At 47.3% G+C, this 18,025-nt stretch overlaps 1 protein-coding gene across 7 annotated transcripts in view; it reads right to left on the bottom strand.

Annotated features, from left to right (window-relative positions):
• The window catches only part of Scn8a (sodium voltage-gated channel alpha subunit 8), a 182,910-nt gene that overhangs the window by 93,087 nt on the left and 71,798 nt on the right, over positions 1-18,025 (bottom strand). For 6 of the 7 annotated variants that reach the window (XM_031356119.1, XM_031356110.1, XM_031356124.1 and 3 more), the window contains exons 3-5: positions 5,187-5,305; positions 2,644-2,733; positions 2,069-2,197 (exon numbers count right to left, since the gene is read on the bottom strand). In XM_031356119.1, coding sequence (XP_031211979.1) covers positions 2,069-2,197; positions 2,644-2,733; positions 5,187-5,305 — 338 coding nt within the window. Of the gene's footprint in view, positions 1-35; positions 128-2,068; positions 2,198-2,643; positions 2,734-5,186; positions 5,306-18,025 lie in introns of all 7 variants that reach the window. The other variant, XM_031356127.1, reaches the window with a different exon arrangement.

Here is an 18,025-nt window from a genome sequence, read left to right as displayed (position 1 = left end):
ACCCAACACCTGACACCAAGCCCGAGCCATCTTACCTGGGATTACCGAAATAGTTTTCAAAGCCCTCAGTACCCTGAAAGTGCGTAGAGCTGAAACATTGCCTAGGTTTACAAACTCTGTTATATACCTGCAGAATCAAACCAAAGTTAACTTGTAATGGTATCACTGGGTGAGGGTTTGAGAACGGGGGAAGAAAGGGTTTTATATACAAGTTACGGTTTTATTTTGTTCCCCTAAAAAAAGAAAAATTTCAAAATATAAACATTTAAGGAACACATATTTTAAAAAAAAATATGCAGGAAGAATTCAGAGTATACTGTAAAGAATTGATAGTAGGTCTGGGGTTTACTCTCTTAGCTGCTATGTGCTCTGCTAATTTTACCAGAGTAACTTGACTGTCAGCCCATTTACCTTTCTTTAAGAAGAGAGAGGCCATGAGGTATCAAAGATGTATGTTCTCAATTTTGTGAGCAATTCTCTAAGAAGCAGAGGCTTTTCTTTTAGCAAGAGCCTCATAAAAAAAACAAAAAACAAAAAACAAATTCACTGGGCAATGGTGGCGCACGCCTTTAATCCCAGCACTTGGGAGGCAGAGGCAGGCAGATTTCTGAGTTTGAGGCCAGCCTGGTCTACAGAGTGAGTTCCAGGACAGTTAGGGCTACATGGAGAAACCCTGTCTCGAAACAACAACAACAACAAAAAACCCCCGAATTCATGTTAAAGTAAAGCAACCCCTGGTTGACAATGCCAAAACGCCTATGTGGCAGTATCTGTGACTTCTCCAGGAGTTGTATGCACATTTTGCAGTCATGTCTGCAGATGAAGTTTTATCCAGATAAAAGTCAGGCTCAGAAAAAAAAAAATCCAGATCATAAGATCAGAGCAAAAATCCAGTTATATGCCCATTGTATCTGCAGCCCTGTGCCTAGCAGGGATGAGAATTTTTAATTGCACACCAATCAATGTAGATTCTATCATGCTAGAGAGTAGAGAGCATCTTCCCAGAGCAGAGCGTCACTTCTGTTTGCAGACACGCAGCACACACTGCTCGCTCCCATTTCACAGTGGAATGGCATCTTCCTCCTGATACTCGGGCCACGTACATGCAAACATTTTCTTCTGTTCACACATCTTTATACACACAACCTGTAGCCCACTCTGAGCCTCCCCTTAAATGATAAAGTACTTTCTTAACACAAAAATAAAAAGATACAGCCACTATCGGCTAAATTTCTCAAACAGACACTTTTTATAACTGGAACAGAATGAACTGCCCAGATGCAGCCAGCACACCTGTGTAAGGCCCCCCAGTCTCCAGGGGGAACTCTGGTACATTTTCTGAACATGTCAGTCTGGATACTTTGGCTCATGTTTTGAGTCAGAGGCCTCAACTGCATTTTCAGCCAAAAGTTTACACCTAAAATATTTCATGCCTTCACAGAGGCCCTCTAATAATGGGGACCTTGGCCAGTGTCATAAAGGGGAGTAAAATATAAGGGAAAGGTCATGAGAAACTGCTGCCCACTGTTCTCCCAGCTATAAATCATCTCTTTACCTTCCCCCACATAAGCTGTGCTGTCTGAAAACTGAGAAGGCCTTGCAAGCAAGAACCATAGTTAAATGCCCGTTGGTAGTAAGCAATTACCCTAGAATTCCCCATTCTGCAACCAAGCCAAGGCACAAGCTTCTAATCTCAGCACAGGGAGGTGGAGGTAAAGAGATCAGAGTTCAAGACAGTCTTGGTTATATGGTGAGTTCAAGGACAGCCTGGGCTACATGAGACCCTATCTCAAAAAAGAAAAACAAAGAAGAATTCTCTGTTCTGCTGAGCTTACAAACTCTCATTTACTTGTACCATCTTGCAAGCCTATTCAGGACACACGCACACACACTCATACACATGCACACACATGCATGGACACGCACGCATGCATATGCATACACACACGCACACACACACACACACACACACACACGCATGCACACACGTGCATGGACATGCACACATACACGCACGCATGCAAACACACACACACAGAGAATACCGTAAAATAAAGAAGGGACTCACGCCATCATGATGACACTGAAGTCTAGCCAGTTCCATGGGTCTCGTAAGAAGGTGAAGCCGTCTATGCAGAAACCTCTTGCGATGATTTTCACTAGTGATTCAAATGTGTAAATCCCTGTGAATGTGTACCTGTCAGGGATGCGGACAGCTGAGGTTATTCCTGGTGGAAACTTTGGATGACACTCGCCTGGGGTGTACCTTCACCACACAGACAAGACAGAAAGGGCATGGGAGCGTGGCCGTGGCGGGAGGAAGCCTGGTGACATGCCTGCAGCAGCTGGGATGCTGCACTAGACCTACCTGGGGCTCTAAGGATTATAATGAGATGACTCTGGAACAGGCAAGGAGGCCCTCGGAGCTATCTTAGCCTTGGGGAAGGAGGACCCAGGATGGCAAAGCCTCTGCTACCAAGGGGAAGGGGGAGAGCAGAGTGGCTTTCTAGAACTCATGTCTAACCCTGTTTCCTAGCTTCCACCTTACCCTCAGTGCCCCACCCCCCCACAACACCCCCCACAGAGAAACTGTGGAGTAACAGAACCAGAATCTACGAAAGGAACAAAGGAAGTGTCACTTACTCCACATTCTTGGACCATTCGGGAGGGTTACTAAAAGTCATGAATACACAGTTGGTCAGGATGGTGCACATGATGATCATGCTGAAGACTGTAGAGAGGAGTTAAGGCACGAACGAGGTCTGACCCGGATGCTTAGAAAACAAACCCGGCTCGTACCAGGTCTCACGGGCTACATCCAGAGGCTGGCAGGAGACAGGTGGTGAAGGAAACTGGCCACCACCACCACAAGGAAAGCCCTGGGCATCCCATCTGACTGATAGTGAGGCTGGACGGCCATTGCCCTGGACACCCCATCTGACTGGTAGTGAGGCTGGATGGCCATTGCCCTGGACACCCCATCTGACTGGTAGTGAGGCTGGACGGCCATTGCCCTGGATACCCCATCTGACTGGTAGTGGGGCTGGACGGCCATTGCCCTGGACATCCCATCTGACTGGTAGTGGGGCTGGACGGCCATTGCCCTGGACATCCCATCTGACTGGTAGTGGGGCTGGACGGCCATTCCCCTGCCCATCTGACTGGTAGTGGGGCTGGACGGCCATTGCCCTGGACATCCCATCTGACTGGTAGTGAGGCTGGACGGCCATTGCCCTGGACACCCCATCTGACTGGTAGTGAGGCTGGACGGCCATTGCCCTGGACACCCCATCTGACTGGTAGTGAGGCTGGACGGCCATTGCCCTGGACACCCCATCTGACTGGTAGTGAGGCTGGACGGCCATTGCCCTGGACACCCCATCTGACTGGTAGTGAGGCTGGACGGCCATTGCCCTGGACACCCCATCTGACTGGTAGTGGGGCTGGACGGCCATTCCCCTGCCCATCTGACTGGTAGTGAGGCTGGACGGCCATTCCCCTGCCCATCTGACTGGTAGTGAGGCTGGACGGCCATTGCCCTGGACACCCCATCTGACTGGTAGTGAGGCTGGACGGCCATTGCCCTGGACACAGAATGGTCACTGCCCCACTACTTTTGGGTAAACTTGCTGCTTTCCATGGCAAGAACGGAATCATCTCCAAATGCTTAATCTTTGGGAAAAGCAGCTAGAAGCGACCAAAAGCCCGGAGGCCACCAGGTGAGAAAATAAATCTACATTTTTTAAAATTATCGTGTACTGTTAATTATCTTGTATAATTAGTTATTTGAAAGTCTCTACCTGTAAGTGGTGGTTCATTTTCCTCCTGCAAATGCCAAGGGGCTGAATATCTCCACAAGCAATAATCCAGTCAATGTGCATGTGTCTTGCCTAAAGACCAGCGTGGCCTGTGAGGCCCAGGCTTCCAGGGTGCCTGCCCCCCAACAGTCCCAAGACATAGGTAATGGGGATGAGCCGTCCGATCACTGTGGACGCACCCCTGCCCTTCAGGACCTTTCTCGGCCCGTTCTGTTCCTGTCTATTGAGAGAAATGAAACAGTTCTAATCGGCAGGGGTCATTTACCCTGAAGCTGCAGCAGGTCTCTCTCTCATTAATGTCTTCCCCCATCTCTCTCTTGCCATAGAGTTTAGGAAACAATGCTTCTTCTCATTGGGTCTTTTTTCCCCTTCTCTACAACTAGGGTAATCGTGGGGACGCCATTAGGACCAGAAGCAAAAATCACATTCCATCTCTGGTCCTGGAAAGGACAAAGTCTACCATATGTTATCTATTTCTTGTAAACCTCCCACTTTACAAACCATAGGTTCCAGCAATGAGTTATACATGGCGGAGGCTCAACCGAACCACTGAGTTGCACCTAGCGGTTTCTTTGCCCCCCTGAGGGCACCATAGTTTGTCAGGGGACTAAGCCCTGTTACCTTAAGTGCCCATCACACAAGTTTAGCCAGTGTTCCAAGTCCTTAAACCCATCAGATCATTAGTCATTGTGCTATATGATCTATATTAATAGGATATAAAGGCTGGCACTTTCCTACCTAAGGAGGGGGGATCAAATCCCAGAAAAATCCCCATTTACCCACAGTCTATATCTAAACCTCTGCTCCAAGGAGTTGATTTCATCTGAGAAATACCAGGAATTCATAAACTCTTTCCTCAAGAAAAAAGAAAAAAATAAAATAAATCAAAAGCGTTCATTCAACTATTTGTAACTCAAGATGTGGTTTTCAAAAAAAATTCTTGTATCAGATATTAATATGTTAACAACACTGAATTATCATGGAATGAAATCACTGAAAAGCCAAGGCCTCAGGATAAGGTTGAAACATCTTAATCTGTCCCTCATAACAACACCCACAAAACTCTAGACTCCAGTCCTATCTTTCAAAACCATGTCTGCAGGAGCTCTGCTTGGAACCCAGTGGGACTTCATTCCCAGCCAGCCCTCAGGCTGGGGTGGGCAGCAGCCAGCTCTGCTCCTGGTGGGACTTCATTCCCAGCCCTCAGGCTGGGGTGGGCAGCAGCTTGGAATCCAGCGGGACTTCATTCCCAGCCAGCCCTCAGGCTGGGGTGGGCAACAGCCAGCTCCGCTCCTGGTGGGGCCGTATACACTGCAGTTGTCAAACCCCCGCACATCCCCCACACGTTCCCAGTGCAGAAAAGGATATGAATGTATCAAAATTTTAATAGCTATTCTTCTTATCAGGTTAAAAGGACTTAAAATGTACAAGGCAGGAGTGGCACTAAATCTGAAGAGAGTTTTCCCTCTGTTTAATACTACAAAAGTCTGTGGAGAAAGAAAAAGAGAAACCATTAAAAACGTGTTAGTCACCACACAAAACAACATTTTCTCAAGTTAGACAAACACATTTAAAGATGCTTAGAACCTTGCTCTTGACTGGTTTTGGAGGCCACAAAACAAACAAGCAAACAAAACAAAACCTGCAAGCTCCTGTTCCCTCCCCTCTGGGCCTGTGTCCAGTCTCAGGCTGCGGCACAGCGGCCACAATACTAGCAGGTTCATATTTGGATACTTCTGAACCATCTATGCCAGAATGGGTAAGTCGGCTATACCAACCCTGACACACAGAAGACAGGAACGTTAAGGCAGAGGGTAAGTCAATGCAGAGGAGACCATTGCAAAGGACCTGGTCAGGTGGCCAGAGTCAGCCTTCTGGGGGCAGAGAACCAGGCAAAGACAGGAAGGTAACAAGGTAAGCATTCATTCAGTATTCACTCCCCGAGTGCTCCATCTGGCTTCTCAGAGCTTCCAAACTCAGCCTAGCCAAAACCATTCTATTGTATTTCCCAGCATGAATCTTCCTATCAAGTCAAACTAGTTCATGTCCTCAGAATGGGCTACAGAGCCGCCTAGCTCTGGGCTTTGCTCACACTGCGCACCTACCTGGTGTCAAGCATTGTGTTAAGATGGATTGTGTTAAGGTGGTAGTGGGGATTCACAATTGAGCAGAACTATACTTTATGGGAGGAAGCAAGTACACTCGCAGTCATGACAGTGGGTGAGTACAAGTTCAAAATCTGAGAGGCTGCAGGAGAGAGGACCCCACCCCCAGGCTGCCTGTGAGAAATGAGAAAGGACAGCGAGCCAGGTGAAGTTGTCTTCAGGATGGACGGAGGACAGAGCACTCTGGAGACACACACAGGGCCTACAGAACTGGGAGACCCTGCGGAGGTTAGGCCCTCGCAAACATAGAGAGCAAAGAGCCAAGTGCCAGCCATTTTTAAGTAAAACTGTTTTTATTTAGAATGATGTTCACCTAGAATTTTAAAATGCTAGATTGCTCCATTCCATTACTCAATGGTAATCTTTGATGCTGGCTTTTAAAATATCCTTCCAGAATTTTTCTTTATAAGTCTTAGCATACAGATCCATCCTTAAACAGTCTTTCCCTCAAGAGAGACTACTATAAATACACCGCTGTACCGTGCATTAAAAAATGAACCCCCACAAAGAAAAGCTCAGGGACCAGATGGCTTCACTAATGAATTCTACCAAATGTTTAAAGAATTAGCACAAATCCTTCCCAAAAACTAGAAGAGAAGGGGACAATTCCCAAACTCATTTGTAAGGTGACTTTACACAGAACCAGGCAATGACGTCAGGGAAAGAGAAAGCTCTTGACTGGTAAGATCTTATTAATATGGACATAAAAGGGATCATTGAAGATACTAGCAACCAATCTCACAGCACATGAAGGACTGAACGTGAGCACAACCCAGAAGTACAAAGATAGCTTAAGGAGGAAAACAGAGCAGTGTAGGCCTGGTAATACAAGGGGGTGCCATGGTGACCTCAATGGAGGTATCAAGTGCCTCCAACAAAATCTAACATCTCACGACAAAGATGCCCAAAAGAAGTTTAACCTAGTACACACCACTTGGGACCCACAGCCAACATCTCTCTCTCTCTCTCCTCCCCTGGCCGCTACGTCCCAAAGAACGGTTAGCAGGTCTCTTTTGAAGTCCCTTTCCTCTTATCATTTTATATTCTCTTCATCTGCCAGAGTCACCAGTCTCTCCCAGTAAAAAAGCAACTTCTCCGTGCAGCTCTCTTCATTTAGAATTGCGCCCCCTCCCCCATCCCACGTTTGGTAAGGTGCTGTGCTAATCGCCCTTCTGATACTAGAGTGTACAGATTCTGTTGTGATCTCCAGGAAGAGCCCGATCCTTAAGGCAAGTGGAACTAGAAGAGCTGGGGTTAGCTTAAAACAGGTCAAGGGCAGAGATTTGGCTCGTCCATTTCTTGGCTTTCCAAAGAAATAAATGGGCCACAACATTCCCTCTTTCTGAAGTACATGTGCCCTTCTGTGTTTCTATAGCAACTCTCTCTGTGAAATGCCAGGCCTTTCAAACAACCTCCTCATTCAGCCACATAGTATTCTCATGAAGTACCGGTAAAGAGGGAATTAGCAGCCTGTGTGCATCTTACAAAAGCTCCGGAGGGGCACCACCCATAAAGGTTACATGGCAAAGAGTGGTATATTATGCCAAGCTCAGAGCCGCTTTACAGCTTCTTCTGTGCTGGACTGCAAGGTAATTTCAGGACTACATGGCAGAATGACGTAGACATAAGAGATGGATTCTCTGGTAAAAGGGAAATTTGAGTTCTTGGTTATACCATATAAAGTAGCCAAGAATAGTGGGGGAACAAACAAACAAACAAACAGCCCAACAACCACAACACTGGTCTATGCAGCAGGACCTAAAATTCACCCTCCCCACCTCCACCTAAAGCCCTCCACCCAAAGCCTTTACTAACTGGCCTGCCTATCTTAAGAGACAAGCAACAAGACATTAAAAATAACAATAACAAGCTATTCTCTTTGCCCTTGATTTTCTTGTCTTTTGGGTTAGTCACATGGGAGCTGTGTCCTATTACAAAAGCATTGCCTGCACACAGAAGGCACTCAGTAAATATTGCCTGTTGGTTAATGTTATCTGACGTGAGTTAACATGTTAGTCAAAAAGCTAGTCAGGGTTCTGGTGATAAACCAGAAAACTGAGGATCCTGAGGAAAATTAGGTGCTTTTACAGAATTTAAAAAAAAAAAAAAAAAAAAAAAGATTGGTTTGAAAATACAGGCTTTATCAGTTACAATTCATACTGAAGTATAACTAACTTTCATAATTTAGAGACAATGTTGCACACAAAATAAAAACAATTTAACATCACCTCTTTCTAAATTCTTTTATCTTCACCACTTATAAAAAGTCCTCTACTTTAGAATCATCTTTTGTAAGCCAACTCCTTTCAACAAATGAACATCCTCTATAATTCAGTAGCTCTATAATTTACTTTATCATTAAGATAACTAGATTTACTAATAATTTGTATGTAGTGTTTCTTAAATACGCCTTCTGTAAAACAAAAGGGCGTCTGGACCAGCGCAGGTGCGACCCTCACAGCTTAGGGATTTATTTCCCAGTGAACACTGGTCCTCACAGAGCTCTCGTGAGAGACTGGAAACAGGCAATGATGGCAGGCGCTCTGCGAGTGCGCGTGCTGTAAGTACCGTGGGCGGCACAGTCTCTGTCACCATAGCTGACTCTGCCACCGAGATGCACAGAAGCCACTGACAACATGTAAATAAACAGGAGTGGCTGTGATTCCATAGAGCTCCACAGACACACAAACTTCTCACACATCCAACCTCGTGGGAATAGACAACCCATACGTAGCTCATGGGCCACACAGGACAGATGGCACTGATCTGAGCTGTGGCATAGCTGGTGCCAGTTTCTGACGAAGACCTGACTGGCTGCACTGGAACCCGCTGAGAACTTTTTTTTACAACAGAGATTGCTAGCTCCCTCCTCAGGGATGGTTAAATGAGTCTGCATGAGAGCCCAGAGAACCTTCTCCCCAGGGAGCGAGTAGATCATCTCTCAGCTCGTGTCCTGAAACACATGGGACATTTCCATCTGCCCCTTCCTAGCTGTGAGGTCAGATGAACCACTACCTCTCCCTAGATCTCACTTTTCATATTTAGAAAGTGGGCGAGAAGCCTAGTGGTTGGGCATGGCACCATTTCTAGCCTTGTTGTCTACAGTTTAGAAATTTCACAAGACATCCACGATGAAGCGCAAAGGGTAGCAGGCCGTGCTTCTGAGAAAGCCTAACATTAGTTATCCTTCCACTTCACATCTGGCAGAACTCTCAGAGCTATTTTGCCCTCTTATGTTAGTCTCAAAAGACCAGGGATGAGTGTGGTTGATATTGCCTGGGAAGGCAGCACAGCAGGGAGTGGCAGGAGGTGGCTTACTGGTGGCAGAGGGTATCACCCTGTGCCCATGCACTGTGCTGTCTTCCCACCTGCCCCTACACTGGATCATAAGGTTCTCATGTACTGCCTGGGTGAATCCACTGTCCCTGTTATAATCAGACAGCATGATTGGAAGATAGTGGAAAATGGGAGGCAGGGCAGAGCTGGAGTGAGCAGGCTCGTGAGGGACTTGGGGGGCAAGGCAAAGTGAGCAGGCAAGGGACGGCTATGGATAGGCATGTTTTCTTGCTCCCTCCTGCTGCTGTTTCCTGGTTGCCAAGAAGTGAGCAGTTGTCCTCTTTTATGCCCTTCTGTCATGACCCTGTTTCACCAAAGGCCTGAAGAAATGGAGACCGCTGACCATGGGACTGGACCCACTGAAATCAGGAGCCAAAATACATCTTTCTTCCTTAAAGTTGATATTCTCAAGTATTTGTCCCAGTGATGGAACAGTGAGAGACATAAACAGGTATGGCTGAAAACTTACTGACAAAAAAAAAAATACATAATTGAATTTTATGTTTTTCTAGTCAAGGCCTCATTATGTAGCCCTGGCTGTCCTCAAACTCATTGGAGACCAGGCTGGCCTCGAATTTGCAGATCTGCCTGCCTCTGCCTCTGAGTGCTGGGATTAAAGGTGTGTACTTTACCACTGCACATAGTTGAAAATGCAGAGCATCTATACGGCTCTTTGATTGGACCTTTATCATCCAGAAAGGAAGGCTCACCCCTAGTTCCATGTGGCTCCAACCATGGGCCTTCAAAACACAGCTGGGGAAGGAGCAAGCATGAGGCTTTTATGGGAATACTTGGTGTCCATAAAGCCTAAGACTGTTTTACCCAACATGCCTTAAATTAGACTCTGTGAAGTAAATGAGTTAAAAGGAAATTGAAATTGGCCTGTGGTTTACAGCCCAAGGGGAAATATCGTTCATAACAACAGCCGGTGAAGGCCTGTGAGCCCATTAAGAGCAGTGGGACAGCTCTTAACAAATTACGGGGTGGAATATTAATAAATGTGCCACGTTGGCATAAAGCGAGTCTCCTAAACCACGTAGGCTTTTCACCTTAAGTTAGCTCCATGGGGCCCTTCAGAGAACAGCCACGGGTAACGCGGGATGCAGTCTTTTCTTTGGGGCCCACAGTTAGGGGAAGAGTCATTGTGCATGGCCAGGTACAAGCACATTCACATGCCTACCAAACAAATGGCGGTATAGTTCAGATGCAATACAACTTACAGCTTCACCGTCGTACTGCGGCTCGGCCTGCTTATTAGCTTATTCTCAGCCCTGTACCCCAAACTAGAACGGTTCCTGACCATCTAAAGAGTATAAATGGGAACAAGCAAAGGTGGGTGAGAAGAGATGCCATGCAGATGCATACTCACCACATGGTCAGAGACCAACGCCCAACAGAAAGGAATCAGTCGCCCTGGTCGGAGGAGTGACACAGGAGAGTTCACTGGTAAGCTCTCAGCCTTCTGAGAGGCAAGCAGCTCATGACCTGCTGGTTCTACAGACCCACCTAACCCACAGGAGGGTCACTGGAACAAAGATCCTTTTCCTCGCTCTGGCTACGACAGCGAACGGCCACTAAAGGTGCCAGTCTCTAGAGCCTGAAACTGGAACCGTTTAGATTTCTAGAACCACCCAACCCTCTCACTTTGAGCTGGCTTCTACAGCTGAGTACTCTTACCTGCCTAAATCTGTCATACATTCTGCATTCCCTCATCCTTGCTGTGATAGTCTTTGCTGTCTACTTGAAAGGGTTTAGAATCACCATAGAAACACATCTCTGGGTGTGTCTGTAGAGGCTTTTCCAGGAAAATTAAACTAAGGTCAGGGGGCCTGGCCTAAATGAGAATGGTAGGAAGGGGCTGGAAGCCACTCTGAATGTCTCCTAGGAGCTTCCCAGTTTGAGAACGGCTACCTGAGAGACACTCCCCATAGGCAACCTTGAAGGTGTAAAGGCGTGTTGCAATGGTAAGCCAAAAGGCTATGTGTCAAGCCAGTAGTAGACCTTGAGGATACTATCCAGGTGGTACTGAGCATGAGAGAAGCAAGTGAGGGGTCCTAAGGGCTTGTGCTGGCGCACACCTGTAGTCCCAGCACCTTGGAGGGCAGAGGCAGGAGGGTCTCTGAGTTCAAGGCCAGCCTGATCTACAGACTGAGTTCCAGGCCTACAAGGAAGATAGACCCTGTCTTGAACCCCCCACTAAGGTCACCCCACCCCCCAACCCCTCAAAAGCTTGTGCCAAGGTCTGGAAAGTGGCTGAGGCCAGGCAAAGTGTGGTAGGGCTGGGTTCCCCACAGGGAGTCCCGGAGAGGTCACTGCATGAGGTTGGGAAGTGAAGCCTAAGTTATAAGAGAGACCTGGGAATGTGGCAAGTCTACTGAGGAAGGGTGCGGCCATAGAGTGGATCTGTGCTACAACTCCCCCCGCCCCCCGCCTCCAAAGCTCTGTGTTCTGTAGGTAGAGTAAAGAGAGGTAGACATCTAAGGCCATTGCAGCACAGGTGATCCCACTACAAGCTGACTCTGAGTGGGGAGCCTCAGGGATTCGGTGGCTGCTTGCTGAGCTTGACCTTGCTTTGGCCCAGTCTTTCCGTTAGGCAGTTATCCCTCTGTCCTGAAATGGGCAGTGCTAATTCTCTATCACTGGACACTGTCAGAATGCACTCTGTCCTTTTCACTTAGAAAAAGCTTATGAACAAAAATCTTGATTCTCAGCTGAGACTTTGGACCTGTGAATAGTGTTGGGATGGTTACAGACTATGGAGACCGAGAGAGAGGGAGTAAATGCATTGCGCATTATGAAATGAAAATGAGGCCTTAGAGAGGGTAGATGCCCCAACTGAAGCTAAACTTGTGTGTCTGGGAATGAGGTTGTGGAGGTTAATCTTGTCTACACAGCTGGGTTTCCAATCACCACAGAAACACCTGTTGGTGGGTTTGTAAGACGTTTACACCAATATTCCACTGAGGGCAGACCCACCATGGACACGGGTGACTCCATTCCCTGGACTGGGGCTCTGGACTGGACAGAAAGGAGTCAGCCAGCAAACTGAGTACAGCATTGGTCCCTCTGTGCTCCGAGTCTAGATGCAGAGTGACCAGGTGCCTCTCGCTGTCATGGCAGACTGTGTCCTTCTTAAACTGTGAGCCAGTACAGACTCTTGCCTCCCTAAGTTACTTTTTGTTGGGTATTTGGTCACAGCAATAGAACAGTAACCAACATACCCACTTACCTCTTCTAGGCTAGTTTTCACTAGTTATTAGCAGGTTGGCGCTCTCTTTTTAGTAACTATGCACATGGCCAGCTCAGCAACATAGCAGGCAACAGATTCAGTTCAAAAAGAGTTCCTTGCTTTAACTGAGTAGTTGGGAGTCTGAGGCAGGGAAGCTCTGAGGCTGAGATCAGCTTGGGCTCCTAACAAGACTCTGCCTCAAAACAACCAAGCAAACAAACACTCATTTGGGAAAGAAACAAGAGGCAGAATCTAAACAGGCTGTGGAGCTATTAAGAAATAAGCGACCTGTTGTGATGGTTTGTGTAAGCTTGGGCCAGGGAGCAGTACTATTAGGAGGTGTGGCCTTGTTGAAATAAGTGAGTATGGACTTTAATACCCTTGTTGTCCTAGCTGCCTGGAAGTCAGTCTTCCACTAGCAGCCTTCAGATGAAGATATAGAACTCTCAGCTCCTCCTGCACCATGCCTGCCTGGATGCTGCCATGCTCCTGCCTTAATGATAATGGACTGAATCTCTGAGCCTGTAAGCCAGCCCCAATTAAATGTTGTCCTTATAAGACTTGCCTTGGTCATGGTGTCTGCTCACAGCAGTAAAACCCTAACCAAGACACCTGTCAAGTCAGAATTGCTAACCTGATACCTTAATGCCCATTGGCTAGGTGGGAAAACTTCTAGGACCCAGATCTGCTGGCTGAAGAGAAATTTCTTTAACAGCTTTAGCATCCCAGAGAGACACCAGCAGACACAAGCGGGGCCATATTTCCAGAATACCTGGATACTCATACAACTCAGGTAACTTGAGAAAGACTGAGCTAAAAGACACGAGGACTCAGCAAAGCTCCTGCTTGCTCTGTATGAACAGTCAGCGCTCTGGCACGCTCAGCCTCTACTCCACTCCCCTGGGGACCGAGCAAGGGAGGCCTCTACACCCTGCATTTTAAAAAATCCGTGTAGTGGGACTGGAGGCATGACAGAGCTCCTAAGAGCACTGACTCTTCCACCTCCCACGGGGTGCTCGAAAACTAACTCCAGCCCCTCTATGGGCATTGCACACTTGTGGTGCACAGACAAAATAGCTGTACACATCAAATAAGTGAATATAACCTTTTTTAAAAATCTTGACAATTTTACCTATGAGCCTACTTGAACCACACTGGTGTTTATTAATCATTTACTATGTGGCAGGCATCCTACTATGCCTTCTGTGATTATCTCATGACAACCACAGTGGGTAGAAGATGGGCTATGATGGAGGCACAGGAAGCTGCCCGACGCGACAGCACTACATTGGGAGACACAGGACTGCAGGGGGATGCTCCAACCCCAAGGCCTAGATCTAACTTAACTGTAGTACTGAAGTGAAAAAAAGCTTTAGAACTTGATAAGACCTTTGGGTGGTGCACGCCTTTAATCCCAGCACAGGCAGACGGATCTCTAAATTCAAGGCCAGCTTGGTCTCTATAAGAAGCTCCCGAGCAGCCATGGCTCAGAGAGAGACCCTGGCTCAAAAACAAGAGTGAATCTGATGACGGCAACCCCAGAGGTATCCGCCTGAGCCATAACCAGAGGGAGGGCAGGGACAGCATCGGGAGGGGTTCTTGGGACAAGATCTGGACTCACAGGCAGGGCTCTTCCCACCAAGTTATATCTAACCCTTTCATTAGTGAGGGAATTGTGTCTAATTAATCCCTTTAACACTCAGAAACAAAACAAAACAGAATGTACCTGAGAGCACAGTAGGTCTTCTCAGGTGGTGGCCTGGAGGAACTCAATGTGAATGACACAAGGGTGTGGCTATGCACTGTCACTTCCTACCTACAGCTGGTCACAGGAGCCCCCTGACAGCTGCACCCTATGCCTGCTTCAAGGCTAAGTCAGCACCCTGTGCCTGCTTCGAGGCTAAGTCAGCACCCTGTGCCTGCTTCGAGGCTAAGTCAATATAACGATGCTCTTCAGGACAGGGCAGGTGTAACCCTCTGCCGGCCAGGGCCACTCTTCCAGACACCCCTGAAGGCAATTTCTCTTCTTAAGGTAGAGGATTACAGATGTTCAAGAACATAGCAAACCTGAGGCACATTCTGCAAAGACTAATAATAATCCAGATGGGCAGGGCCTATCTTCCATCTACCAAGATTTTCTCAGTTTACCAAGCAGGGGACGTGATATGAGGCCCATGGGGCACAAAGTTGACAGGTCGTACATGCTTATTACATGTATGACTGGATTTCTTAGACATGAAGAAATTATACAGTGAAAGTCAAAGACCCCATAGCTCTGGCCAGCCCTCTGTCAGGTGCTCAGTGATACAGTCAGCTTTCTGACCCTTGGCTCACCCACCTTGAAAAAAGTCACCTTTTTTCCTTTTTTACCTTTTGAAAAGTCTTCTTATGTTTTCAAAGCCTTGGGTACCATGGCAAAGACATGGTTTAAGAGATGCCTAAGAGAGCCAATACACTAAATTTCTAAACCAGACAAGAGGAAGTGTCTGCAAGTGAGAGCAGAAACCCCACACAGAACATCTTTCTGTAGCACACTGCAGTCGGGGAGCAGAGCCAGGCCCCTTCTACTCTGACTGACAAGTTCCCAGGCCACAGGACGCAAAGCTGGCTCTTAACACACTAGTTGAGTGCAGTGCAAATAACTTACTTGGATAAGAAGGTTGATTTTTTTTTTTTAAAGCTGGATTTTCTTTTCTAACTTCTAAAAGTGTGCATCAGGGGCTAGAGAGATGGCCAGAGGTTCAGAGTACTTGCCACTCTCCTGGAGGGTCTGGGTTCTGTTCCCAGCTCCCACACGGCAGCTCACATCTGTCTGAAACTCCAGCTCTAAGACATCGGACGCCCTCTTCTGGCCTCTGCAGGCATCAGGCACACACAGTGCACAGACATATATGCAGGCAAAATACTCATTCACATAAGCAATTAAAAAGGAAGAATATTCATCATAATACCAACATGTCTTTAATACTGTTAGTCCTCAGATATCACAGAAGCTTGGCTATCTGGAATATTGGTGATGCTATCAAAGACAAAAGTAAGAGGCCTGAGGGAGAAGCAGTTCCATTTTGAACACTTTGGTCACCTGTGGGGAAGCCACAGGGTGTCTGGGAATGTGCTGTAAAGAAGCAACCAGGCAGAGGTGCAAAATCAGAGGCCTGGTGCTGAGACAGGGGAAGGCCGTCCAGGGTGAGTGCCAAGAGAAAACACAGCCCAAGGCCAGAGCCCTGGAGGCAGCAGCATGGATGGGAGGCAGGGAGGAGAAAGAGAAGGAAACAGAAAGGAGCCTGAAGCTGTAAGAGAATTCACTAGGAGAGTTAACGCAGCTGAGGGGCTCACTGACATAAAACCTTAAGAAAGATCATCTACCTGTGGGAGATCTTGAGACTGGCATGAGCAAGGCGAGGCTGTGGGGATGGAGGGAGTCAGGGCTCCACTGTAGGAAGCCGAGATTCATGAGATGGAAGAGGCACTGCTTATGTTTTGTAGACCGTGGGGTGGCGGGTGGGGGTTGGGGGGATAGGAGGGAGCAACACCAGGGGAGAGGGGGATAGAAGTACAGAAAGGGAAGGGACAACCCGTGGCCAAGAGCTTGGCAGTCCAGAGGACAGGGAGGAACAGGGCGAAGGCGTGGAGCCCAGTCTTCCACAGCAGAGGGACAGGGACAGCCGGATCCTCTGGAACCAGAAGAGCTTTTGGCTCCAATGTGATTCCACAGGCCAAAGTTTGCAGACTCAGCAGAGCTCATGAAACACCTTCAGAGCCTGAAGCAGACACCCTCTTGGTAGAACCACGGTTAACAGAAACGGCTTGGGTCAACCAGGTTGTATGTAAAGAAGTACTCACAGTGACTGTGTGACTTCAGAAACAGTAAGTAAGAGAGGCCTCCTGCTGAGATGACAGCCCTTGTGCTCCTGACTAGGAAAGGGTTAAAATGAAGCCGACTGTCTCAGAAAATGATCGCTATGATCGCCAAGACACCATTCATCACCTAAATGATCATTATTAAAGAAAGCAATAGGCCAACGTCTATTAAAGTAAAATTTTTATAACATTCAGCCCAGGGAAGGATCCAGCAGACATCATGGCTGAGGTGAACTAGGCCACCCTAGACTCCAGAGGAACACTGGCTCCTGTGCACACAGCTTGGTGCTTGTAAAGCAGTTAGGAAGCGGAAGCTCTTTTCTAGAGGAGTGATAGGCTATCAGGTACCACAGCTCTGGGTGATGCTAAAGTGTGTGGGGTCCTATGTGTAGAAACAGACCACTGCAAACTGCATAAACCCCTGAATTCATCCACTCCCGTGCTTTCATTTCCATGAGTGTCAGTCAGACCCATTATACTTCATGGATGGTGCCTTGGCCAGTCTTTCCCTCGGTATAGCCTTCTTATCGTTCACCACCCTCGCTTCCCTCACCTCAATGATCGACAGAAACCCTTACCCCCATCCAAGACCCTCAATAGCTCTGCACTGCTTATCAAGCAATGACCAAACTTGTGGGGCCCATAGCCTCAGCCTTCTTTCTCTCTGTACCTCAGTCACCCCCTGCTTCCCACTTACATCAGACAAGTCGGCTTTTCTTACATCTGTGGCTTCTGTCCCCGTGCCTTTGTCCCTATTATGTTGTCCACCTTTCAAAGTTCTAACCCATCCCTTGTTTCTAAAGTCCAAGGCTTAACTCAAATACTAATCTCTTGCTGTAAAATTACCGTGGAATACCTCCCCCTTGCCCAAAGTACCATATTGCTTTAGGGTAAAGAATAGACTTTATTCTATCTTTCCCACAAGAGCATTGAGTGCCACCTTACTTGAGAGTATTTCCTGGGCTAAACCCATCACGTTTTATGTGCGGCCATCCACACAAGCATGTATTTTACACCAGTGTCTCTTTTCTCAGAGTCACTTAGTAGAGGAAGGCTAATAACATGAAGAGAAAAACACTTAGTGCGTTGGACGTGACCAAAGGTTTGTCCTACCAATAAATGGACAAACACTAAAGTATTATATATAGGAGATTACTAAGGACCTTAGACAAAGTCCTTTCTAATCCGAGGGTTCTGTAAGGAGTGTGGAAAACATGGTGGGCACCCCACAGTGATCCAGCATCTACCAACATCTCTAAACCACCAAGAAACCTGTTTCTTGATCTACTCCTGAGCTGCTAAACAAAACCATTCTCTCTCTCTTTTTGAGAATGAAATAGGAAGGTAGCCAGAGTCCCTACCCAAAGGGTTCAGTTCACTTTGGAAGGTATGGAAATTCTTCATTTAAAGTTCCCACTGCTATCGCTCAGAAAAACACATGGCGTTTTCACATGCGCCATATCCTAGGATCCTCATTCACTCGACAAATACTGACTAAACGCTTGCTAGAGAGCCAGCCCCGCTTTAGCGGATGAAGGCAGAAGATGAACAAGAGCCAGCAAACATTCTGCTTGCCAGGTGTTTTGTGATGAAACAGAGTGAAGAAGGATCAGAGG

This window comes from Mastomys coucha, unplaced genomic scaffold (genome assembly GCF_008632895.1).
Source record: "Mastomys coucha isolate ucsf_1 unplaced genomic scaffold, UCSF_Mcou_1 pScaffold11, whole genome shotgun sequence".
Lineage (NCBI taxonomy): Eukaryota > Metazoa > Chordata > Mammalia > Rodentia > Muridae > Mastomys > Mastomys coucha.
This window is presented reverse-complemented; position numbering and strand designations above follow the sequence as displayed.